The following is a 27,246-nucleotide window of genomic DNA, read 5'->3' on the forward strand; positions in this document are numbered from 1 at the left end:
CCAGAATGGCCAGCACGGTGTTGTCCTTCAGCACCTCCATGGAGCCCGAGCACACGAAGTAGATGGCCTGCAGAGCGTCGCCCTGGCGGATCAGGAACTCCCCCGGAGCGCAGAACGACGTCTTGATGCTGAGGGAGAGCGAGCGCAGACACCCCCTGCTGGCCGACTCGAAGAGCGGCAGCTGCAGCAGCTCCTTGTTCAGGTGCATGGCGATGTCGGCCCTCAGCTCGTCGGGGAAGTCCTTCAGCAGCTGAACGGAGAGCCGAGAGCGAAGAGTGGGCCTCAGCTTCGGTGTGATTAACGTGACTGTGTGGGAAGGTGATGCTAGCACGCAAAACAAAACCTCTCACCTTCCCACGTAGTCACTAAAACAGTTCACTGTCCACGTTCGTCTTTACTCATCTGATCTCGTAACAGTAAATCCAAAGGCTCTGCTTCGACTCAACTCAAAGTGACAGAATCAGAATCACAAACTGTAAAAACACAGACACTCGTTGGATTGTCTCGTCCTTCAACGATATTTACTCAAATTCACATTATTCTTTATTCAATTCTCGTTTTAAAATTTGCCAAAAAATAACAGATTCTGTAAAAAACTAAAAACGATGTGCTTCTCATCGTAACCATGAAGGTATTTGTCTCTCAGCTGTGACCAACAGGAACAAAACAGAAATCCAGAGACTTTTGAGCTGAACTGCAGGCAGTGTTTCCACAGAGCCGACAGGAGATGGTACGGAGACAAATCCATCGTGTGCAGATGATAGCTATTTCTATCTTCAGTGATGCTAACACCTGTGAGCTCTTGGAAAAATGGTGTAGATTCCATTTTTTTTCTTTTTTTTTTACTTTTAAAAGATAAATAATCAAATAAATGTAACCTGCTATTTCATTTTTTATGATTTAGGACATTCTAACTGTGTCATTCTGCACATTTCTGAGTTCTCTGTCCTCCTTCATGGTTGTTCTGATTCCACAGAGCTGCAGGACTTTATGTTGTACTCAAAAAATAAATGAGGCCAAAGTGAGGGAGTTCAGAATCTGCTTGGGTTCAGAGGGTTAATGGAAAAGGAAACCTTGCAGGGAAAGTTGTTACCTCAAAGTATTAGCATCTGCCCACCATCGTGCTGCATCTTTAAAAAGGATTATCTAGATTTGAAGCCACAGAGTGAGACACCAAGAGTGAGTTTAATGTCAACGAGGCCATTAATCCATTAAATTAAGATAGCTGCTGCAGCGTGATGGAAACCAAAACACAACCCAAATCCTCTCCGTGACTTTGCCTGGAGGGCAAGGACCGGATTTGCTCTTTCAATCCACATCACCCCATTGTAGCTGACAAGGCCAATCCACGCCACAGGAGTCCGTTTCAGAAGGGGACAGATTTTCAGAAATGTGCTGGAAGCAGTTAAACTAGACGATAAGCACGTCTCAGGTCCTTCAGGTTAGTCAACATTCACACGCTTCCATATGTGGGAAAGCAGATCACAGCCTCCTACCTCGCTGACGTCGATGCCGTTGTTGACGGACCAGGTCGTCTGGAAACACTCCATCATGCGCTGCTCCAGAGCTTTGGGCAGCCGGTGCACTCGGATGAAGTCCTTCAGGTCCTTGGTGCGGGTGTGGTAGAGGGACCGGCGCGAATACATCCTCTGGATGATGGCGGTCACGTTACCAAACACCACGGCGTGCATCAACGCTGCAGAGAAGACGGAAGAAACACCGAAAAGCCGCCTCAGTGAGAGATTTCACTTTCTGGAAATTGCGCTGAAGGTCCAAGGTTCTGTTCTGGTGAGATTTAGGTTCTGGATAAGTGGCAGCTCTGGGAAAAAGTTAGATCATTCAGACGTTTTCATTAATGTTCCTCACAGCTTCAAAATAACAAAATATGAATAATATAAGAGCAGCTTCTAAACAGCGACTCTGTGAGTGACAGCTCATCAGTTAGAGGGAGAAGCCGTTAGATCCTGATTGGTCTCCACGTCTGGCATCATTTATAATTAAAACTAATTAATGAAGTCACTGCGGTTGCCGTGCACATAAATATGTGCAACTCTCTCTCTGCTCACACGGATCCTGCTGCTGCTGTTTTCTGAAGCTGCAGGTATTTAATGAACTCAGAGGAAATAATCCTGAACATCTGGAAGCACTTCAGCTCCTGTTCATGTTTCGTTTTTATTTTTTAAATGTCCAAAGCTGTTGGTGTCTGTTCATGGACGTTTCAGACGTTCAGTTGCTGTCATGTTAACAAAATGAGTTGCATGTCAGAAGGGCCACAGTTGGCCAATTAAAAACTAGAATGGGACATGGGTGCTGTGGAAACCTTCTGCATCTCAGATTAGATGCTTGGTTTGTCTGTTTACTACGCTCACCCCAACCAGTGGAGGCAGAAGACCTCCCTGAACCTGGTTCAGTCCGAGGTTTTGTCCTGTCTCTTCTTCCTTCTCTGTGTAATTTAGTCAGGTCTTGACCTTACTGTGTGAAGTGCCTCCAGACGACATGCGTAGAATTATATAAAGTAAACTGAGATATTAAAGATGCCAGAACTTATCATTTGTGCTACATTCAAGGCTTTGCTGTTAGTTTTGTGTTTATGTGTCACCACTGCAGTTAATGTTCATTATTTTGACTCCATTCATACTCATGAACCAACCAGTTCTCCTGAACACTCTCACTTTTCTGGTGTCTGATATCTCTATCAGGACAAAACACTGTGGAGACACTGGTTTGATGTCCAGGTTTCGCCCACCTCCGATCAGCATGGTGCAGATGGAGAAGATCTTCTCGGAGTCTGTGTTGGCCGAGACGTTGCCGAAGCCGACGCTGGTCAGACTGCTCAGAGCAAAGTACAGCGACGTCACGTAGGAGCTCCTGACGGACGGGCCGCCGCCCAGCGTCGTCCCCGAGCCGCTGGGCGTCCTGGCTCTGGGCCTGCTGCCGTTCCATTGGCCCGAGCCCAGCAAACCCGCCCCGCTCGAGCCGTTCCACTGGCTGTAATTGGTCAGTCCGGCCGTCATGGCGCCTGGAGGTGAATCGGAGACTCCCAGCAGGGAGGTCAGCGGCGCCAGGAAGTATGGCGTTCCCAAGCGCTTGGCCAGTTCGTGGAGCCAGCCTGGTGGGGGAACAGCCCAGAAGAGTTTGTCAGTTTAATGAGAATGCAGTCATGTTTGTGACCTTTACTGGAAGGCTTCATTAGCTTCAGTAACAAGGCCGGAAGGGCAGAGTAATTACCTCGGCGCTGGTGTCCGTGTGTTTGGCAGCAGGACAAACCAGACAGCGCACGCTCGCGTTTCAGATAATGTCAGCTTATATTTGTATTTACGCGGTGCAAGGACTTCGTCTCACGGTTAAAATCTGGCTTTCTCTTCATGTTTCAGTTTGATGGTGGATCCAGATAAAGTCTAAAAGGCAGAATTTGACCCACAAACAAAATGTGCAGCTGAGAGCGCAAAGTATTATTTAATGATTTATTCTTTAGCCTCTTTAAATGAACCAACCTTTTGGACTTTAACTAGTTTAAGAACAACCTAATGAAACAATGAACGTGATGTTTGGATGTATGTGATGCACGGTGATGCTGGTCGTTGACGTCTGTGTCTCCATAATTTAATGTTTTCTGCCATAAAAATAATCCCTTTAAGCCTTGAAATGACTTAATTGTGCTTCCAGCATATAAAAACACACCACACGGACATGTTTACGTGGTGAAAAGAAAACACTTGATTCTCTAAAAAATGAATTTACGTTGGATGTAGTCTAATAAGATATTTAAATCCTAATTGGTCTCCCAGAAAGTCAAACAACAACACAAAAGCAAACCAACACACTGGTGATTTAAATCTGCCAGTGGGTTTGAAATACATGTTATCTGTAAATGACCCCATTTATCAGAGCCAGACGCTGTAAAACGAGAACGAACAATCAGATTTTAACTTGTGATCATCTGTAACATGAACCAAATCTGAGCTTAAAATCAAGACATGTAATCCAAAATCACTTCATAAGACGTGTCTCGTAGAAAAAATAGCCAAATAAATACCACTTTGTACAAACTACGTGCTGTGAAAGAGAAAAACGGTGAAGCCGTTAGAGATTCAGGGAGTTTTCGGCTGAACTGCAGGCAGTGTTCAGGAGACAGGAGTGGAAACGAATTAAAACAGTAAGAAGGAAAACACCTACAGTATTGGTTATAGCTGTGGACGCGGGGGAAATGTTCCAGATGTCAATTTTTTCCCGTTTTTGTGAAATAAATAACCAAAGAAATTCAATGTTTTTCCTTTCTCGGTGACATGTGGCAGCACAGACGATATTTCTGAGTTCCTTCTATTCAGTCGATTTAAACATCTGGACATATACGTCCAGGACAACAGATCTGACTCACTTCATACACGATCATTACAACATTCACGGTATCCAGAGGATGCACTTTGATGCAGTGCCACTGTCAGGTCAAACACTCACAGCTCATTCACTTGGTCTGAATTCCTCTTGGCGACGTTTTCATTCCTGATGTGACTGCAGCTGTCATGAGGAGCAACAATAGCGGAGATGGGAAATAAGCAGCATTTATACAAAGCCGATCAGGACGGGAGCCATGCGCTCATTAACCCAGAATGGGGGAACGCTGCCCTGCTCATCGGAGGCAATTTGCTGTTGCTCAATTATCGACCCAACAATTTATGGATGACCCACTTTCCCACCTGAGCCCCGGCCACCATCCAAGCCGTGTACATCCATGCATCTGTGCATTAAGGGCCAGTTTCCTTTTAGTGTCTCTCCACTGTGGTGACTTCGACAGGACGAGCGCCACAAGCAGCTCACAGGATCGCTGCTGTTTGGCACCGGCGAGCGCAGTGGGAGGCGAAACAGATCGCCATCACTGGAGCTGTTGTCTCAGTGAAAAGGACACAAGCGCTGCACATAGAAGTGTGTGTCATGCTTTGCTCTGGAGCTCTTAAGATGCTCTTTGCTGTGGTCCGTGTCTCTGGCGTTAAGAACTGCTGCAGTGTCAGCTGTTTGACTTTAACCAGTTGTGATAATGGCTGGACGGTCCTGACTCCAGAAGCAACAAGCTGAATAATCTGAGCTTTGAACGTAGTTGGTTTTTTTGTCCTTCTCTGATTGGATCTGACTCGAGTTATTCTGTTTATGGATTTGGCCATTTTCTGCTTCTGTAAAACCAGATCCAAATCAGCCGCTAGGAATCTTAACCTCAGCGTTTGTTTTTTTACTTGTTTTCTTTATTTAATGTGCATCAATGTGAAATCATTCTCTTGCCCTTATTTGTTTTGATGTAAATAGGAGCTCCGTACCTTTAAATTCAAAGTAAACTTTGTTAATCCTGTTGTTTATTCAAAATAAGTGCAACAAGAAGCAGATAAGGAAGAGGATTATTCTCCAGGAGTGGTCAAAGACGTTTCTATGGATGCCTCGGGGTCAACATGTTAGCGTCACGGCGTCGTGTCACCGGCAGCCTCGGGTTGTGTTTTTGTCGTGGACTACCGGTGCTCTGCTCCCAGCGCTCCTGCCACACTCTCTGGTGCACCTTTGCGATTTCACCATTGACCTCAATAGCAGAGCGTCAAACTGAGTCAACCTCCACATCGGGGATCGCTACCTGTTCAGCCTACGACACCAAGCAGCAGTGTTTACGGCGGAAGAGGAAAAACAAGAAAGCGCACTAGGTGGACAGGATTTACCTCCCAGGTTCTGACCATCAAGACCGAGTTAAGGACTTAAACTGTGGTGCGTACCCCGGTGACAACGCACTCTTGCATTTTTTTTGCTGCATCCACCCGTTCTACCTGCCAGGTTTGACTCCTTATGACTTCTTTCTACTCCCCGAAATAAAAAAAAATCCAGTTAAAGGTTAGCTGTTCGAGTCAGAATGGGATTTCCAGACGTGGCAGGAGCACCGGGAGCAGAGTACCGCGGCACCAAGTGACCGCTTCACATCTGAATTCGGTTTACGGGTTCGTTCTCATCACAGTTTGATTGCACCTCGTTCACACGTTCCCCGGAACTCATAATATGAAAATGTCGAACTGTTTAAATGAAGTTGAAACGCAGGCACTAACCTATGTCCCACGAGGCCGGGCTGTTGCTCTCGATCTCGCTGCGTCCGATGAAGTACCAGACGCAGGCCATCCAGTGGGCCAGCAGGGCGAAGGTGGACATGAGCAGCGTGAGGACCACGGCGCTGTACTGGGAGTAGCGGTCCAGCTTCTGCAGGAGGCGAAGCAGGCGAAGGAGGCGCACCGTCTTCAGCAGGTGAACCCCGAAGTTCTGCGAGACACAGAAAGCTCATTAGGACGGGATCGGTTTCTCTTGGCTGGCGACGGCAGAGCACTTCCTGTGACTTGAATTAGAAGTAGTGTTTTTTTTTTTCCACACCCGAGGTCGGGGAAGGTTTGTAATTAGAATTAGCCGTGCACAGTTTTAATCAGTCATCACCGAGGGCCCAGGATCTTACTTCCAGTGTCTGATAAAGCCCCTCCCAACACAGATTAAAAATACTCCACGTTAACTCAAGCTGAAGTGAGAGTTCAATTTGAGCTACGTTATCCGAGGAGAGTCGCTGCTTTTATCATCCTCTGCTGAGAACATTTCTGTGGTCCTGATGTGAAAATGACTCCACCGAACGTTTTCACCTTATTGCTTTGCTCTTTCTCTGCAATTCCCAGCTCATTTCTGTGTCCGAACCCCGAAATAGACCTGGTTTCAGCGCAGCCGGTGATGAGTTACAACACACCGAGGCAGGATTTAATACACATTCCCTTCTCCTCCTTCATCACACACATGAATAGCTGCTGTTTCTGGGCATTTTCAAATAGAAACTCACACAAAACCAAACTCACGACACGACCTGTTGTCTTGTCGCTGCAGTCGGTGTCTTGACTCTGTAATATTTAGTAAAACAGCTTCACTTTGTTAAAATAATTACAGGAATGCATCTGGCAAAGTGCTTGGCTCGGCATGTAGATAATAACAAAACTGACTCGGTGTTAAAAAGACATGAATCAAGTCAGCAGGAACACATTTGTTGGGTCCTGAATGAACGTGTTGGAGGTCTGTTCCTGTGTATCAATAGCTCCCCTGCAACCTCATAAATTATAGAAATATGCACTAGTGGAAAAAAATAATGTGATTCTGCCTCCTCGTACTGTTTGGTCTGAAGGATTGCCTGTAATATCCCACAACAAGACTGAAGTCAGCACATGCAGCGTAGTTTTGGGTGAATAAATCGCCTTCCTCGTTCGTTCGTCCGGTGACCTTTCCGATTGCTCTGTGCTTGGCATCATCTGGCTGATCTGCTCGTCTCCAACTGCAATTTGTCCTCAGAGTGCTCATTTATCAACTTAATTACCAGTTACCTAATAATGAGTTTCTAGCTGACGACTTGTTTCCTTCCCTTGAAGCCACTACAGAAAACTCAGGACTGAAAAAAAAAAAAAAAAAGCTGGATTTCATTAAAAAAAACAAAACAAAAAACAAAAAAAACACGTTTTTTCGTTTCCTCTGCGGCAGACTGTGTTGCTGCCTCGGTGTCCACATTTGCAGGCTCTTTAATGGTCTTATTAAATCAGCGGTGAGTAACAGCCGAACAGCAGGCGAGTGCTATTGATAAAAGAGTGACGTCTTTAACCATTAGCGGCGCCTGTAGCGCCTCGAGCTAACACATCAACAGCACATGAATCACACCTAAACACAAAGACAGGCACAGTGCAAGATTTATGCCGTTTCCCCGACACGTAGAAAGGCGTGCAACAAACTAAACGAACGACGCTGTTCGGACTCACCACACTGATGTTGAAGGCGTAGAGCAGGTCAAAGGGCAAGGCGGCGATCAGGTCAACGAACAGCCACGACGTGACGTAGTGGATGCATATGGAGCGGGCGTCGTACACCACCTGGCCGGACGTGCTCACGTAGGTTGTTCGGAAGTTCAGCACGATATCTGGCGCACAAACACGCCACACGGGAAGTAAGCAAATCACCGAAACCCCCACTCAATAACTTCTCAGTCGAGGATTTCCTCTTAAAAACTAATTAAAAGATTACATTTAAACTCAAAGTCAAAACTATGATTTCCAATTAGCCTAACTGCATTAACGAGGTTATAGAGTGACCTGTGAACACAAGAACTTTGTTAATTCTGTCTTCAGGCCTCCATCATGGCTCCACATGGAAAAGAATTGTCAGAGGAACTGAAAAATCCAAACGCGAGACTTCACAAGGAGCCACTAATCAGAGCTGGATGGACAGTGTGATTCCTGGACAGAAAAACAAACGGCAGCAGCTTCAGACTTGGCACAGGGGTTATCAGTGGAGTTCTCGTGAAGCTCAGACAGTCTGAAGGACAAAGTTCTTTGAATAGCGTCCAAGGAAAAACACCCATGCTTGCTTTTCAGAACAAAACTGCAAGAAGAAACCTTCCTACAGAACAAGTCTGATGGATGTTCTTTGTTCAGATGAGAGCAAGATAAATCAGCTGGGCTCAGATGGAGTCCAGATGTTTGGTGTGAACCTGACCAGGACTACCAGCAGATGCATCGTCCTGACTGTGAAGCACGGAGGTGGCAGCATCATAATGATACGGGGATGGGAAGATGACATTTATGGATGAATGTCTGTGGATAAACCAAAACTCTGGCTGACAATACGACTCTGCAGACGCTTGAAGAAGAGGAATGGCAGTCGCTACAGAAGAAATAGTGGAAAATACGAGTCAGACAAGTATGTCACCTGACTCGAATCCCGTAGCTTTGAAGTATTTTAAGAGAAAGGTAGAGCAACACAACCCCTCCAGCAAAGAGGGGCTGAAAAAGTGGTCTCTGAAGAACGACAGAACGTGTCTCCAGGTATCTAATTTGGCAACAAAACCTCTGTTTCGTTATACATGGTATGTGGAATGACCTGGTTAATGCAGCTGTACAGGGAGAAGAGGAGTCATGTGGACTGAAGGACACTGGGTCTCATTGTAAAGCCATTCAGGACTGGATAGAACGCCTTTCAGGTTCCTATTTTATTGGGTGGTTCTACTGTTTTCAGCAGAGAACCGGAGTTCTTTGTAACAGCGGGATGTGTGTTACTCCAACCTACAGACAGGACATAACAATAAGATCCAGGCTGTAACAACATATTCCTCTAATAAGCCTTTCTTAAGCAGGATTAGTGGACGGAGAACAGACGGCAGGTTTAGAGAGAGGAGAAAGTGGAAGCTGGTAAGGAGCGTCAATTTGCATAGAGCTCATGGAAGAGTGCGATGTGGAACACAGTGCAGCACAAAGAGCCAATTAAGAGAGGAAGAGCGGTGCCTTCTAAGCCTCCTTGATGGTATACAGAGAGCAAACTGACAGGCTATTAGTAGAAGGAAGGTAAATACATCAATGGAGACGGTTAGAAGGAAGGAATAACAGAAGAGATAGAGTTCAGAGTGTTTGACTGAACGACAGCGGTGGAGGTTAATGCTCCACTAACGGCGACACAAACACCTCAGGTCAGCCTCACCGATGATGAACAGGATCTCCACCAAGATGTCGCTGACGCTCGGAGGGTTTCGAGCCGCCGAGCCGCCGTCCTCTCGTACCTCCACGGCGGTGAAGCAGACGTTGTAGGGAACAGTGATGGCCACGTAGAAGGTGGCCAGCAGGATCAGCCAATCCCAGCCGGCCTTGAACGCACCATAGTGGAGGAGGATGAAGCGGGACTTCTGGATGTCGGCCACCTTGTACTCTGGGACCGGGTTCGCATTGGCTCCCAGAACACTCTGGAGGGAAGAAAAACATGAATAATAAATACACATTAACTGTACTAGATAGTACATTTTCTTCTTAACAGTGAGGACCTCTCGTCTCATCGGTCGTCTTGTTATTCATACCGGTGTGGATTATAACATTTCAGTAAGTAAATCAGTTAGAAAAGAAAATCAAAAGACACCACCTGCTTCACCACCATGTTGGCCGGCAGGCCGGTCACAGTCAATACAGTAAATAATCTAATCTAAAAAACACAATAAAGGACACGTGAACCAGACAACAAGTGTGCCGTATCACCTAAACGTCAATCAGCGTCACCGCACAGTAACTGCATTACTTCTGAGTTCTGGTATTTCCTCTTGAGTCAAGTTTAAAACTTAGTTTATGTTTATAAAAGTTCAGGCTGCGCAGCAGGAATACAACACAACAAGAGGTGGGACCAACGTTTAAATCTTTTATTTTTTCTGTACCTTGCAGGACAAGACGTTCTGTCTTTCCACACAGACATTTTTTTTTTATTTTTGCTGGATTTATTTTTATTATTAAAGATGAAGTCAAGTCAGGCGACACACTTGGCCAGGACATAAATTTGACTCTTTCCTTCTTTAGAAACTCTTGGGTGATAATATTTGTCTTCTTCAAGCTTCTGCAGACTGGGAGTCGTCCTATCAGCCAGTGTTTTGGTTTATCCACAGACGTTCATGTGTAAATGTCATCTCCCCATCCCCGTATCATGATGCTGCCACCTCCGTGCTTCAGGACCACGTATTCACTGGTCGTCCTGGTCAGGTTCACACCAAACATCTGGACTACTTTGTCTCCTGAGCTCACAGGTCCAACACTGAGGAAGTTCTGCTGTCATCCCTGACTGCGTTCGTGCAGTTCTTCTGAAATCACAGCTGCACTCAGCTTCGTTCCAGCGATCACCGGTTTTCTAACTTGCGTGTCGGTGGTCACAGCTGGAGAACACAGAGCTTCTACTTTAAGGCTTGAATTTTAAATACATTCTCTCAAGTATTTGATTTGATTGTTCATGAGAGGAAATATTCTGCTGGTCAGCTGAGAAATAAAGAAATTACTCAGAGGTGATGCAATATTCAACCGTTTGACATGTAGGTGATGCTGCACAGGCGTGTCGTGTACTGCAGTAGGACATACTTCTGCACGTGCAAAGTGATGATAAAACACACCATGAAGAAGCTTCTTGACCTCGATACCTGATCAGCAAGTCTCTCGGGGACTTCTAATGACTAATAACGCCTGTTCAGTACAAAATAGTTGCTCCTGTGTGGTTCTGAGTCATAGCAACGACAGCTTTGCACATTTTGTCTCATCCAAGCTTCTTGTTGATCAAACAAACGTCTAGAAAACAACACTGGACAGTAAATGTCAATACTGACCCATTAGAATAAGAACAACAATATCCTGACACCACTTCCAGCTCGTGTCCTTCACCCCACATTACACAGGTGTTGAGCTACAGTTTGACTCTTTGGGAAGCAGTGGCAGAAGATAAAAGGTGATTGTGGGGTTTGAATGAGAGGTTCATCCGCTCAGGAGCAGGAATCTACCCGTCAATCACCGCTATTAGCTGTCGATATTTTACAAAAGGTCAGAGGCGACCAAACGTCTAATCTGAACTCTAGCAAACACAGCAGGTCTCACGTTGTTGATCTTCAGCTTGCTCTTGGTCTTGTCCTGTTTCTGCAGGTGTCCGGACAGCTGGTAGAGGACGGCCCGACTGCGCCGCCGCTCCACGCTGAAGCCTGGAGGCCGGCTGATCTGGTGGATCTCCAAACCGGTTTCCTCATCTGGAAACAACAACAGGAGAGTCATGGTGGAAGTCCCAGTATTTGGATCTAGAAACGGCGTTGAAGGAAAGTTTAGGACGATAATACTGAACCACAGAACCGCCCGGGACAAACTCTAACGCTGCCGCTGGTGTTCTACGTCCTGTTATTTATTTACTGAACAGCTACAATAATCCAGGCGTAGCTCCATTTCCTGAGGCCACATGAAGCATTACACAGACTCTGAGGTTGTGGAGGCTGTTAAAGCCATCCTGTGAAGCTGCTCCTGCTGTGAGACACGTTAGTGCGCTGAATGTGTTATGAGCTGTGGAGCCGTTGTTGTCTTCACGTCCCTCAACTGAGCAGAATATTGAAAATAATGCTGATTTCAGAAGCAGACATCTGGCGGTGTGCTCATTCATAATTTAGGTGTCCACTCAGCAAGCGTTCGCTTCATACATTTTCTCACCAGAAAAGCAGGAAAAAGTGAAAAGTTAATCTTGATGTTTGCTTTAAATCCCACACGACGACTGAAGCACTTTTCAGAGTGCGTTATTTGTTGTTGTGCACGCTGCTACGTCTTCAGCATGTATTCAATGTGCACGGTGGGTGTCATCATGCACATTAAAATTAGATAAAGTCTGTATTATCGGATCCTTGACCGGAAAGTAAGAGGTTTCAGTTTGCAGAGCACAAGCAGCTGTTAGTTTAGACAGACTCGCTGGGATTCTGTAGGATTTCCTGAAATTTTTATGCCAAATTTGCATTAGCAGGGAGGTTGTTGAACGATGTAAATGTCTTCCTGTACATCGCTTTTAAACAGAAGGTCTGACCTTCAGTGCGTCTACACAGCAGAGCAGCTCGTTACTGACCGCTGCAGCCTCCATAATAACGCCGCTCCACTTGTGCCTCAGCTGCAGAGCCTCTATTGGATCATTTCATGTGAATTATAGTGGAATTGGACGATGGCTCACTTTCCCTCTCATGCTTTCTCTCACCGGTGTCAGATTCATTGCCGTGGTCCAGGTCCTTATTTTCTGTGATGTCCTTGTGCGAGACCAGGAACAGAACCACCTCGCTCTTCTCATTCTTGATGGGGACTATGTCCAGCAGACACCAGAACTTGGAGCCTTTTTAAAAGAGACCCAAATACAAACACATCAAGTAAAATCACAAGATTATTTATGAACTAAACATGATTGACTCTGACGGCGTCCTGCAGCCATCCGCCTCACCGCTCTTCTTGTACAGGATGATCTCAGTCTTGAACTCGCGCCGTTCATCCAGAGCCTTCTGCATCTGTGACGTGAGGCGGTCGCTGGTCTCGCTGCCGTACAGGAAGTGACACATGCAGCTCTTCTGCATGAGCTCGCCGCGGGCGAAGCCGGTCAACTCGCAGAAACCATCGGAGCAGTAGACGATGGGATAGAGAGACTGGACCTGAGCGTTGCCGAGGACGAAGTTACTGTCTGGGGGAGGAAAGACGGGAAACAGGAGAGGGAGAAGGACGATCAGGACCACAAGTTGAATCAAGAGATTCTAAACTGAATCACCTCTCAGCAAGCTGACAAGGACAATCAAACAGAATATACAAGAGTAGGAAGTCACACACAAGTCACAAATCCTGTGAAACTAAAACGAGCACACCGGTGATTTTCAGTCAGCCCAATACTTTAAAATGAGCTGCGATCACGTTTGGACCTACGTCATGTGTCCGTCTATGTCTGCATCATGACTCCACGTGGAGAGGAATTGAACAGAGCACCTGAAAAATCTGTTTTTATAAAAGACGGAAAAGGATCGAGGAAAATCTGTGGCCAGCTAAAAAGAGAAAGTCAGTGGAAGAAGGTAATGAAGAGGTGAGGAAGGACTCATAGTCGCACTAAACATGGCCGCAGTGGTCGTCCTCCTACAGCGACGCCATCGACACATTCACTGGTCGGATGACATCGAGGTGCATTCGTTTGGTCTGATCAGGAGTGGATGCATCATCCTGACAGTGAAGCACGGAGGTGGCAGCATCATGATATGGAGCTGCATGAGTGCAAGAAGTGTCCATCATCTCTACACCTTTATCCTCACTATGGGGGGCTGGAGCCTATCCCAGCTGACTCAGGGTGAAGGCAGGTTCACCTGGACAGGTAACCAGTCTATCACAGGGCTACACTTAGAGACAGACAACCAAGCACACTCACATTCACACCTACGGACAATTTACAATCACCAATTAACCTCAGCATGTTTCTGGACTGTGGGAGGAAGCCGGAGAACCCGGAGAGAACCCACGCTGCACGGGGAGAACATGGAGACTCCACGCAGGAAGATCCCGGGTGTCCTCACCGGGACGCCAACGGGCGACCTTCTAGCTGTGAGGCCACAGTGCTAACCACTGAACCACCTGCAGCCCTCATTTATAGATGCAACATTAATTTACCAACATACCGGCTGACAGGATAGCTGTCAGTTCCTACTCTACTGGTAATAAAGTCAATCTAAACTGCTAGCTGTACACTGTTCAGCCGCCGGGTCGTCACCTTCAGCTGCACCAGAGCTTCAGGTTAATTGAAAGGGCCCATAATTACAATTTCATGCACGGATTTCTCTTCTTCCGCGGCGCTCTGTGCTCGGCTTCAGAGTGATTTTTCTCGCTTTGAAACGCTCGTCCTCGGGGAGAGTTTAACACGCCCGCTGCTTTTCAACCAACCTTCCTGTTCCTCTATTGTTCTCTTTAAACAATCTGCTCTTTTTCTTTGTTCTCTCCCTCCTCTGCGCCCTCTGTAAAATTTCATTTAAACTGCTTTTTTAAATAAAATTAACAATCAGAGAGCTGATAAATAAACGTAGCCGCTCTAGTGTTCAGATACGTCAGATTGCAAAAGTAATTTCTGCGTTTCCACAACCTCGGGCGAATGTTGACATTGTTCACAGCTCTTAAATGCTTTACAGTATCGACCTTTCTGTCAGCGTCAACGTAAACTGCCTGTTTCATAGACCTGCCATCGTTAGCGTCTTTCACAGTATTCTGGTGATAAAACTTGACGAGCGGAGTCGGCGTGTGGTTTGTCCATTCAGGGCTGCCGTAGCAACACAGCGGCACAACTCCGAGGATCTGCTCCTCCGGTTCATCTCGTGTCAGCATTTAGCTGAGGACGTATGAAATGCTCTCCCCTCCTCGTTTGCTTAACATCGTTACACCCATTCGATCCCTCTCCTCATCACATTGCGCCATACAGACAGACATGAAGACTTTTCCTTGTAGCCACCACGAGCGCCGCTCTGTTCATGTGATCATGAGACACAGCGGGAGGCTTTAGGAAACGATGCAGCTGTGCCACACGTCACATTTAATTATCGTCGCTTTAAAACAGCGGCTCCGAGACGACGGTGTCTCATTTTTTAAAATGTCGGCCCTCTCCACGGCCTCCATCTCCGGCGGAAGGCGCCGAGACTGAAGGAAAGGAGGCGAGGAAGTAAAGAATGCAACAGATTACACGTCACACAAACATTTATCTTTTATCTGTTCATTTCAAAGCGAGGAAGTTGGTTTGGACTTGATGAAATCTTGCAGTCGATTGCTGAATTTGTGAAAGCGACTTGACAAACTAAGTTATGCGGACAGCGTTGAATAATTCATCATGAAGTTCGGTATGATCGGTGGATGCGTCGTTCCACTGAGATCATTAAAACTCATTGTGAAATGAATGTGGAGGACCGAAGCGCTCACTTTGAAGAATGCGAGCAATATAGGAGCAGATGATTGAACGAGAGGGATAAATGGAGTGAGAGAGCGAGAGACGAACGGGTGACAGCGAGTATTAATAATTCATGCGTTAATAAAGCTCGTCCACGTGTAGACGCTCTCGCCGAACCTGATCTGAGCACCACTCAGATGGATGCCGAGGTTTCCCGTCGGTGCTGCAGGATCACAAAGTGTCGCACATTCAGGGCAGAACAATCACCTCACGTCTCAATGACTGCTTTGTTTCTACGTGTGCATGTATTTCCTCTCCTCTGTTTCAGAAAGACGGTATCCTGTGATCACTTCCAAACCAGAAAACCTTCGATTACAGAAACAACAATGAGCAAACCTCCAATCAGCCTAACAGCAGAAATAAAACACAGGTAACCTCCTGAGTTTTGGACCTTTGGGCTCTGTCTACGTCATGGACAAGACTTACCAGAAGAACTGAAACGATCTGATTGTGAGACTTCACAAAGATGAAAAAGGAGGGAAGCAACTAAGAACAAATCACTGGAAATGCAGCTGCAGCACTAGTCAGAAGGTTTGGTGGTCATTTCTGAACACATTTCATGGAACTTTTAACATATTTGGGTTCATTTTGGAAAAATCTTGAATAATTCTCGACTTTGAATCTTTTTTTTTTGGACAAAAATTAAGGAATTTCGGATCAATTTTGAGTCATTGTGAACATTTTTAAGCCACGTTGGTCGATGTTTTGGTCATTTTAGGTGTTTTTTGACAGACTGCGGTCTGGATTTTGTCAGTTTGGCAAATTTTTTAAAATTACTGAACAATTTTGAGGTATTTTAAACATTTTTGTGTCATTCTGAACAAATTTGGAGACATTTTGGAAAGAGTTGGGCACAAACAGACGTGTTTCTGATCATTCACCAGAGAAAACTTTAAAAGGTGCATTCTGGGTAAACTGATTGGTGGTTTATAGTAGTTCATGAGTCGTGCTCCTAGAACGATACCAGACAGTGTTTTATTTGGTGTGAACCTGACCAGGACCACCACAGTGGATGCATGGTCCTGACAGTGAAGCACGGAGGTGGCAGCATCATGATGTGGAGCTGCACGAGTGCAAAAGTCCATAGAGGCTGAATATCAGCTGAAAATCACAACAGTAGCACTAATCAGAGCTGCAGTGGTCGTCCTCCTAAAACAAAGCAACGAATAGCATCCTACTTGCACAACCTCGCTGTGAAAACCCCACAGGGAAGCTTTAGACCTGGAGTTTTAGCAACAGCTCAGACAATGTGAGACACTGTGCATAATGTGAACCTCTGCGGCTGTTATCCAAGAAAAATAATCCAGTTCTTGGGCACAAAACTGCTTGAGATTGACCTTTCTTAAAGAACGTAGAAGAGGCCGGATACATATTAGGAGCGCATTTTTTAGTCAAAGTTAAACTTGTTTAGTGAAAACTACTACAGTGGACGTATGGTCCTGACAGTGAAGCACGGAGGTGGCAGCAGCATGATGTGGAGCTGCACAAGACGCCACAAAAGACACAAATCTACAACACAGAATGACCACAAAGAGATGCAAATCGACCACCAAGAGATGAAAAACAAACACAAAGAGACAAAAATATTCAAAGTGACCCCACAGAGGCAAAAAAAATGAACACAAACAGATGCAAAACAACCACGTTTGGTGTGAACCTGACCAGGAGGTGGCAGTATCGTGACATGGGGTCAGAAAGATGCCATTTATAAATGAATGTCTGTGGATAAACCGAAATCCTGGCTGACAAGACGACTCTGCAGAAGCTTGAAGAAGACGAATATTCCAGCATGAGAACCATCCAAAGAGCTAAATCCTACAGCAGAAGAAAAAGAAAAACTACGACTTGAACCCAACAGAACACTTTGGGGTATTAAAGAAAGGTAGAGCATAGCGGTTATGCATAACGAAGGCTTTTTGAGGATAAAGCAGCGCTATCGTTTCTTGCCGCTCAGCTCATCCCGTTGTGCAGTTCTAAGGCCGACTCAGGATGCAACAGGTTTGTAACGGCAGCCTCTCCAGCGTCGCCGCCGCCTCCTCGCTGTCAGCTCCACCAGGTGTGCTGAGCAGAAACGGCTGTAATCACATCCGACGGTCGCCCTGCGAGGCCACTCCGAGCATGAGAGCGATGCAGCCGGCGATTTTAGAGAGTGTGACGGAATATAATCGGATTTGATGAATCATTTCGCTCCAGAAAAAAATAAAAGAATAAATAGCCTCACACTTCTGAGATGATTAACTGGCACAATGTGGGAATATATTAATATTTAAGAGCAGCAACCCATTTTTGCAAAAGAACAATAGCGGTGCTTTCACTTAAGGCAGAAACAGTGTCTTTTACTGGGACTCTCACATCCAACACAACAGATAAACCTATTTCCTCCTCCAGAGCGGTCGCCCTACATGTGCCTGCTGAAGATGGGATTTTAAAACCGCTCCTTTATGGATCTTCTGTCTGTTTTGTTTCGCTCCAACCAACCAGCGACACAGCCGGCGTGACCAGAAGCTTTAAGGGGAGCTGTGGCGTTTCACTGCGGCCTCCAGGAGGTCAGTCCTGTCGCGTTCGGGGACGTTCGGCTGGTTGAGCGGCGACCGGGACGGGATACAAGTCCAGAGCTTCACGGGGCAGCAAAGTCTTCAGAATTTAAAAAGACTCGGCAACAGAAGAGGTAGAAAGAAGAAGATCCGCTCGCACTGAGACGGCACGATAACATGTTTAATTTCAGTCCACTACAAAATATTATTCATAATTTCTAAATAATCAGTTTCAATAAAGACCTGGAGGAAAAGGGACGAGGCAAAGACAAATCCCAGCACCGGACCTGGATGTTTGATATTGTGTTCAAGGTTAAAGTCCGTTTAACATATATAGTGGTCGGCCTTTCTCCTGAAGCTGTGCTCTGGTTACAGAAGGATCACATGTTTTACTTCTGGCCCGGTGCCATGACTTCAACATGTTTTTAATCATTTTCTGCACGTTCGCCAGGAAGTAGACGCATCCGTCGCTTCCACACCACATCCACTTTTCATCCTGATGGTGCGAAAAAATGTCAACAACTCTACAACGAAACGCTGAATTTACACATCGAATGTGAAATAATAATAAAGATCTGTAACTTGGACAACTATAACATTTGTCTTTAGCGATAACAGATTATTTTTCAGAATAAAACGACACAAATTGCAAATTTACCCCAATTTCACAAATATTTCCTCGTTATTTATTAGATGAACCGTTTTATTTCTATATTTATTTTACAGAAGTATACAGTCATATAATCACAAACAGGAGCCATTCTGCCACATTTAAATCCAGAAGAAAGACGCTTCCTTTCTCGTCTCCTTCAGCAAAGATAAGCCGGTTTTAGTTTGAATTATTTCGCCTTCACATCTTGACGTTTGGACAAAGACAGAGCTCACAGTGGAGGTTTTTTTTTCATTTATCTGGAGGCAGATCTCATGATAACAACAAGATTTCTGTTCATCCTCTTGAGCTAAAAGTCACACAATCACCATAAAGTGTCTGCAAAATTCACTAATTAATCAATCAGAGCCTGAACGAATGAACCGACGGCCTTTGAACTACTTCTGTGACGTGCTGCTGGACAAATTAACCAAATCTGAGCATCGAATTAAGAAATTTCATCAAAACTCCTTCATTCTACACTTTGAAAAAACAATAAAATAAAAAATAAAAGCTGCTTTAGCTGCAGCAGACGTGACGACGATGAACTTCTGAATCCACTCGGCTGCACCTCCACCTGGACGCTAATTAAATATGCAAACAGCACAAACACCCGTAAAGCATGGAATCGCCTCTTTTATTCTTAGTCTTGGTAACTCCTGCTGTTGTTTTTCTACTTTGAGCCACGTCGTTGTGTTTCCGTGGCGGTGCAGGACTTCATATATACCACCGCAGACACCCAGTTTACCGTCTGTTCTTTCAGAGTCGTCGCTGCACCCGAAATACTGAGAACACAACGTTCATTTCCAGCCTCACGGTCACGGAAGAACTGATTTTCTAATACTGAGGAAGCAAATTTAGCAAAAGGGAAGCGAAAATGAGAGAACAGCTCACCATAGCTGCACCGTGGCGGCACCAAACCTGAACGTTTTAATTAAACTTTAAAGCGGAGCGCCTTATCAGATTGCTCCTGGATTGAAACCGTCGTAAATATGCATGCGTCGGATTCAGAGGGCTGTAAGGAAACAGAGAAACTCCCCGGAGTCTCGCCGCATGAATGTTGCATGTCGAGCTGGAGGTTCATCTGCGTCCCGTCATTAAACGTGGGAGGCGTTCAGGAACCTGCTTTTTGAATCGTTCACAGTCATCAGCAGCTTTGTGTAGATCTGACTGGAGACGCCCAACGGTCCAAACATCAGCAACATTCATGCCTTCCTGACTAACACAAGCTAAAGAGCAGATCCCTCTCGAGCACTTCACAGACGTTCAATCAGGCCTTATTCAAGCCTCTTTGAATTTCCCCTGCGGTGGTCGGAGTCGTTCTGATGTGTGGGCAAATAAAATCAGAGGGAGTTAGTTGAAGGGCGACCCGCTCCTTAGAAACGTCACGTTTCTCCTCACTGTGGCTCATCCTGCAGCTCCACAGAACCAGAACAACCCAGAAGCTTCTGTGCACGATGACACGGTCAGAATGAAAGTGAAAGACGGGAAAGTAGAATTATTCGTTTACAAACGGGTGAAAAAACCTGGAATCTACACGTGCAACAGGAACCACACATCTGTCTCTGCACACTGTCGATATTTTACTGCACATTTTGTTTGCTTCTACATTCGTCTCCTGTTTGTTTCGTGTCGACGCTTCCTGCAGTTCAGCCGAAAAGTCACTGAAGGGACATTCAGAATAAAAAGATTTTGTCGAAATATCACGACTTTAAACATAGACTTGGACATTTTTTGTGTTCAAGAACTGTAGGAAAGTTGAAAAACTGCCAATTCTTTTGGTTTGCACAGTTTCTGATTCTGATAAATGGTGTCAGTTTCCCTGTTTTAGGGGTTCAGAGGGTTAATTTCACTCAAAAAAAACCCAAGTAAAGGAAGAAGCCGAACTGCTGGCTGATTGGTGCAGTGAGGAGGATCAAGGAACACCACGGCCGAGTGTTTCCACCTCCAAAACTACCGACAACGGTCTCGAACACTCAGATTTCTGGGGTTTTATCGGTAACAAACCTCATCTTGCAGGTTGGAGTTCTGTGTATCGGTGCATCCAACTAGAATATCACAACTTTCCATCGTGGTTTTACGGCGTTTGAGTCATAGGTGAAGACTAGAGGCAGGAAGGGAACGTTTTCATGATAAAAACTTGTAAATATATCGACTTTGAAATGCAAAAATGAGTTTTTAGGTCTTCCTCACGTCAACGAATCAATTAATTAGTTGTCATTTTGTTTTGGTTGTTGTTGGAACGGCGGCCAGTTAGAAAGACTTTGAGACGGGATGTTTGGAAGCCAGAAGACGACCAGAGTTAGCGTCCGGTTTCGTTTCCTGGTTGGGTTTTAGTCGCCAAGACGTCGCGGTTTGCGTTAAATGACGTCCCTTTAACTGCATTTCCTGGGTTACCGTGGTGACAACATCTAACATATGACTGGTTGACCGCAAAACTACCGAATAAAAGGCCAAGAAACGGATTTGTGATGAAACAATCTGGCAGAAGAAACCTCACTGTGAATGCGGTTTGGTTGTACAGGAACGTGTTTTTTTGTGGATCTTCAGCGCGTAAGAACTCAAAAGCTGATCGCAAAAGTTCCCGAGAAGCAACACGAGCAGATACAGAACCGTGGTCACCGAGGTGAAGAAGAAGAAAGAGGCGGACGAGGAGTTCACGACTTCAAAGAGGTTCTTCAAAGCTGTCCAGAACTCAGGTTCTCACCCAGGACGTTTGATCTCCAGGCAGGCGGTTGAAGGAAAGACTTCAAGGAACTCCTGAACCTCCTCTCGTCTCTCTGGAGGAGACGCTCGGTGGATGAGATGATTATTCTGGTGGATAAAGCTCCTAGATGTTGGCTCAGAGTTTTAAAAACTTGTGATCTCAGGGTGCTGCATTCGAAAACTCATTCCAAGATGCAGGAGACGGAGGCTCAGGCTGACTGTCGGAGCTCAGGTTTAAGACTGATTAATCCCGGCTATGGAACCAAGCAGATCTGTAGTCCTGACCGTCCGGTTTACCTCCGGGGCGTCTTACTGGGGGAGTTATGGGTGAAATCTGGACACTTGGATGTTAGTGGACAGAACCCTGTTTAGTTCTATCTGTGTGAGCTGTGATTAGAACCTGAGGGGAGCCCTGATGGAAGCCCAGCGACGCTCGCAGGTGGACAGATCCTCAGGTTCTGATCGAGGAGGAGAAATCTCTGCTCGTCCAAACGCTGCTGAGTCTAACGGATCTCCCGCATCCAGCCTGAGCCGCCGGGAGGTGATCACATACACAGAATCTGTTCCGCCGTCAGATTAGAGGAGAACTGATCGCTGTTGACACGAAATGGGGAAACGCTAATTGAATCATGAAACTGTGACTTGAGGGGAAACACAGACGCTAATAAAAGCAGCAGGGATGCAACTGTCATCCACACAAACCACATGTACAGAGTGTTTTCTCTCTCATGTGAAGCCCCGTTTCAGGAACTAGACAGATCCCGGGCCCATTCCTTTCACAGCGCGTCCAGTCCGGCCCGTTAATTTGCTCCTTCAGGACTCCGTTATGTAACTCTGAGGCTTTTGTAATTGCGTATAGATTGACAGCAGTGTGCAGTCAGGTGAGTGATAATTAGCGAGCTGCTGCTGCTGAGCGAAGCAGAGACGCTTCGGCTTTGTCTGACGTTTTGTTCTCATTGTTTGGTGACTTTAGTTTAAAAAAACAAAAAAAGAGAACGTAAAGAATTCTGGTGCCGGTTTGGTTTGATGAATGTACGTCGTGTGTCGCTGATGCAACTGTTTGAAACGTTCACAGAGAGATTTAAATTAAAAAGACTTTTTCCAATACAGGAAGTAAAGTGCAGATTTCCTCTTCAGCATTTAGAAAACGTGCGTTGACGCCCCCTCTGATAAAAACATGAATAAAGCAAGTCCAGGCCGTTTCTGAGGGCTTTTTCCTCACTGCAGCTCTACAGAAACACAACAACCATGAATACCGAGTCAAGAGCGTCTTCTGTGGAGTCTGATGAAGTTAGAATGTAGGAAATCAGAAAAAAGAAGAAAAAAACTAGATTTTGCAAACATCTTGAAAAGCTGGAATCAACATGTACGACAGTTTTTTAAGTACGAACAGATGAAACCAACACTGGAAAATAAAACCGCATCCCTCCCCAGTAGACATGTCTGGATGTTTTGTTATTGTGCTTCCATGCCGACGTCCTCTCTGAAGCCGAAAACTCACAGAATTTTTGACCCGGTACCGTTGGTCTCAGCTGAGTCGTTCATGGCTTCACGGTTAAATCAAGAAGCTCAGAATTTTTCGTTTTTTTAAAAAATCGCGTTATTGCAATCAGATTGTTTTTTTTGCAAATGTTTAAAGTGCAAAGTCTATTTTTTCCAGAAGCCACAGATGAGCAGTTCAAGGACCATCGGAGAGTTGAAAATCCAGTGATTGTTTTTTTTTCTTCTTCTTCTGTTCAAACCATTTCTGTTGGTGACGATTTCTTTCAAAATAACCTCTAAAACAGGCAGATTTCCAGATTCAGAGCGTTAAAGTGCATGTGTTTGTAAATTAATTAAAATAAATTAATGTGTCATTGATGCGAGACACGCTGTTGAAGTAAAACAACTATTCTCACAGTAAAGTGCAGCAGAACTGTGCAGTAATTAACAGTTTGAATAAGTTATGATCATGATATTGTAAAAATGTGGTAAAATTCTGGTGTTTTTACAGAAAAAAAATGAATTTTGTGTTTCCAGAAAAGACCCAAACTGGTGAATAAAAATTCATCAGAACGCAGAAAATTAACTCAAAATTTCTCCTGATGTGGCCTCGAGCTGTTCAAAGTCAATCTAGAAGCGATTTAACAAAACTTCAGGCTCATTTTTATTTAAAAGACTCCCTAAGTGGCAGCACTGAGGCCTGACGGGGAGTCCTGTGGTTTTCATTTTACTGCTCAATCTCAGCAGGATTGTGTGTCTGAAGCCAACAGGAGCCTCTTCAGACTGCCTCAACTTTTCAGACTGACTGGCGGTTATCAGTCCAAGAGCAAAGCCTTTAATGAGTCATTGCATTAATTAAGTCTAACAGGGAGTCAGTGATTCAGGCTCAGCATATGATCACCATGGAGACGCCCAGAGGAGGGATGACCCCGTTTTCTCTGCACATTATTACACATCTGGGTTGCTTTTAAGGTAATTTAATGCGTTTAAAGGTTTAGTCAGGTTCGGTCACGAGGAAATGATCCAATCTGAATCACCTCTGACACAAGTGAAGGTTTATTTTTGCACCACTGACGCTCAGGTGCGTTAATTCTTAATATGTCCAACTCAAATCTGCGCTTTCATTCATCATAATTCATTCATCATCCGAGTATCAGCGACTGTCCCCAATCCTGAGCCAGGTCGTTGTAGGACTCTGCAGCCTATTTTCAGAGTTGAAAACAGGCGAATAAGCAGATTTGGAGTGAGTGAGGTGCTTGAGTTGCGCACGGAGGGATTAGTGGGGGGGGGGGGGGGAATCACGGATGTACTCACGGGTCCCGTCGAAGCGCGTCGCGATGGTGTCCAGGAAGGTGTTCTGGGGCGCGATCAGACCCCGCATCACCGGCATCCGGGAGCGCGTCGAGCCGCGTCTCTCCCGGCGCTCCGAGCCATGGCTGTCCGCCGCGGTGGACACGAAGCCCGGCAGGAACCTGGAGGACGTCCCCGGCGCTCCTCCCAAGCCCTGGAGGAGGGCGCCGAGCCGAGACACCCGGGACTCCACGGTCCGAGGCTGAGCGCCGACCACCGAGCAGGTGATGCCGGCAGAGGAGCAGAGAGGAGCCCGCTGCGGAGAGCCGCGGGACGAGGACGCTCACATTTACGCACCAATGTGCCGCAATGCAATCCGCTCTCCGCCTCCCTTCTTCCCTCGCCCTTCCTCTCCTCCTCTCTCACACTTTCCTCTCTCCACACAGTTGAACAAGCTCCTCCATTCACTCCTCACCTCTTCTCCCTGAAAAATAAAACACAACAACCCAAAGCAGCAGCAGCCTCCCGGTTCCACAGACTGCTGATGAATGAAACGGACCTGATGAGCTGCCGGGTTGAAGCAGCGCAATGTGTCACCTCAGGGACCACATCAATCATTTAGAGTAAAGGAAACATGTGCAGTCTTTGTGATGGATGTTGTGAATGTTATCACAGATAAACCTTTAAAACAAAAACTGTTAAAACGTGGCGGCAAGAGGAAATATAAAAACCAATATCTGTGGAATGATGTCGTGTGAGTGGATTTAAATTCAGTCAAATGGTTCAACTTCATGGTCACACTGGAAAAGAATTCAATATTTTCTTTTTTCCCCACTTTTTTTGGGCTTTTAGGAGATATTGTCTGTAATTTCACAAAACAGGATAAAAAGCATCAATATTTTCCTTTTTGTTGTTGTTGTGGTTCTTCACTTTTAGAGATGAGTTCCTGTCTAAATGATTAGTCCTCTGCTAGAACATGAGCTTTACTCCCCATAACATACTGTATAATACGGTGTTTGTACTCTAGTCAACCGCCTGTAAATCACAACCCGCTGTCTTTAATATGGATCACGCAGAAGTGAGAACTCTGTTTTACATTTAAAAAGCATAAAGACCTAAAACACTTAAAATTATTAAGAAGAAAGTTATTCAAAGGAGGCAAAGTCTAACAAACTGTCCTCTAACAGATATATTGTAGACCTCCTGGCATCAGTGTGAACTTCTGACTAAACAGTTCTTTGGGAACTTCCTCAGAGTGAATCTTTGGTTTCCTTTGGGTTCCGTTTATAGTTTGAAAAGACGCTAACATCAGTCCATAAAAGAACCGGGCCCATTTCCACTTCTAGTAGTATTTTAGCGCTCTGTTCATTCTGTAAAAGCTGAACGTCCTCGAGCACTTTGCTGCTTCACTGCTTGAGCTGCTCGAAGCCGACCGTTCAAACCGACTGTCTCAGTCAGTCAGATGATGTTCTAGATCATTTTGTGGAGTTTTAACCATAACATTTAAAACACTGAGTTAATTCCACATCATAATACTCACTGTAGGGCCTCAGCCTTGCTATGCTAAGCTAAGCTAGGATGACAGAAGCACAGCGGGCACATTTGCAGGGAATGAAATGAAACAAAAACAAGAGTTTCTACATGCATACTGAGTATACCTGAGCACATTCATGCTGCTACTGCCCTTTACATTGCACTGCGCTTTAGCTACATGCTAAACCTGATTTGCTTGAAATACGTTATTGTAATCTGTTTACTGTAAAATTCATCAGATTCGTGTTTGTCTAATTTTATGGAGTTTTAACCACAATATTAATACACTGAGTAAATTCTGCATCTTCACTGGAGGATCTTAGCCTTGCTAAGCTAAGCTAAGCTAAGCTAGGCTAGGATATGATGAGATTAGCCTTGACTAATCCCACAGTGGGGACATGAGATTCTTCCACCAGTAGAAATGCCGAAATAAGAAATACAGATTTAATACAGAAACACTGATTTTGGTCTGTTTTGCGCACAAAACTAGAAAATACTGATTGTGCCCAGATTCTTGCATTTGTAGAGAAATTGATGTGTTGTTTTGTTTTTTTTTTAAATGCAGAAACATTCATAACACACAGGTTAATGATTAAATATACTGAATTTGATAATATTTCTCTATTTGAAAGCACTTTGCCTCAGCGGCTGATTGAAAGTAACTGGAAATTAAAATTTAACATAATTTTCTCAGTGCGATTATCAAGAGTCATCCGGGGACTGAAGATGCTTTGATCATAGCTCCGTCCACGAATCCAACCAGGAGCCACCGAGAAACCAAACAAACCTTTTTGGTTTTTACGGTAGAATGAAGTCTTCGACGAGACGAGCGTCTTGGTGAAGAAAGCAGGAGGAACTTCTGAGCACACGCGAGCTGCAGAACTGTCACACTCATCGCTCTATGACTGCTTCAGGATTCCCGGAGGTGTCGGAGCTCCCAGCAGCTTTAATTCCTTCAAAGAGGAACTCACAGTGCAGCTGCTGTTGAAATACGATGCTCTGCTGGAGCTCACGTTACCAAACAGGAGTCTGTGAGATTGAAATCTACCAGTTCAAATAGTGGAGCATCAGTTTAACGCTGAGGTTAAAAACAAGTAAGAAGTTCATTATTGCCTCCTGAGCTGACGGTTTCGGTTGTATCGGGGCACTTTGCTTTTGTTATTTTCAGTTAATACGAAACAAAACAGTGAATCAAAGCTTCCAACAAGGAGCTGAAACTCAATTAAAGAGAAAGAAACTGAAGGAGACGGATGAGATGAAGCGTCTGGAGAGGAGAGGTGAGCTCGACTCTGAGGCTCTGCAGCAGAACGCTGTCAATCAAACGAGGCGATGCAAGATGGAGCATGGGGGAGCATGGGGGAGGATGAGGAGGATAAAGGAGGATGGAGAGGATGAGCAGGATGAGGAGGATGAGGAGGATGGGGAAATTTGGGAGGATAGGGAGGATAGGGGAGGATGAGGGAGGATGGAGAGGATGGGGAGGATGAGGAGGATAGGGGAGGATAGAGAGGATGGGGAGATTTGGGAGGATAGGGAGGATGGGGGAGGATAGGGAGGATGGGGGAGGAGGGAGAGGATGGGGAGATTTGGGAGGATAGGGAGGATGGAGAGGATGGGGAGGATGGGGGAGGATTGGGAAGGATGAGGGAGGATGAGGGACGATGGAGAGGATGGGGAGGATGAGGAGGATAGGGAGGATGAGGAGGATGGGAAGGATAAGGAGGATGAGGAGGATGGGGGACGATGAGGAGGATG

General features: G+C 45.5%; 2 protein-coding genes across 2 annotated transcripts in view; one reads left to right on the plus strand and one right to left on the minus strand.

The window, feature by feature from the left end:
• LOC103365070 (potassium voltage-gated channel subfamily H member 3) lies at positions 1 to 24,058 on the minus strand (the record flags this gene model as incomplete). Its single annotated transcript, XM_008292401.1, has 10 exons — positions 23,983 to 24,058; positions 12,781 to 13,014; positions 12,544 to 12,675; positions 11,421 to 11,566; positions 9,508 to 9,766; positions 7,797 to 7,954; positions 6,075 to 6,282; positions 2,747 to 3,109; positions 1,497 to 1,696; positions 1 to 250 (listed from the first exon to the last, which is right to left on the minus strand). Coding segments are annotated over exons 1-10 (2,026 nt in total), but the record flags the coding sequence as incomplete, so codon positions are not given.
• Positions 24,059 to 24,100: 42 nt separating this feature from the next.
• LOC103365071 (tripartite motif-containing protein 16-like) overlaps positions 24,101 to 27,246 on the plus strand; it is a 20,482-nt gene continuing 17,336 nt past the window's right edge. Inside the window, exon 1 of the mRNA XM_008292402.1 lies at positions 24,101 to 24,319. Coding sequence (XP_008290624.1) covers positions 24,101 to 24,319 — 219 coding nt within the window. The remainder of the gene's footprint in view (positions 24,320 to 27,246) is intronic.

The sequence above is a fragment of the Stegastes partitus genome, unplaced genomic scaffold, assembly GCF_000690725.1.
Source record: "Stegastes partitus isolate 25-593 unplaced genomic scaffold, Stegastes_partitus-1.0.2 Scaffold807, whole genome shotgun sequence".
NCBI lineage: Eukaryota > Metazoa > Chordata > Actinopteri > Pomacentridae > Stegastes > Stegastes partitus.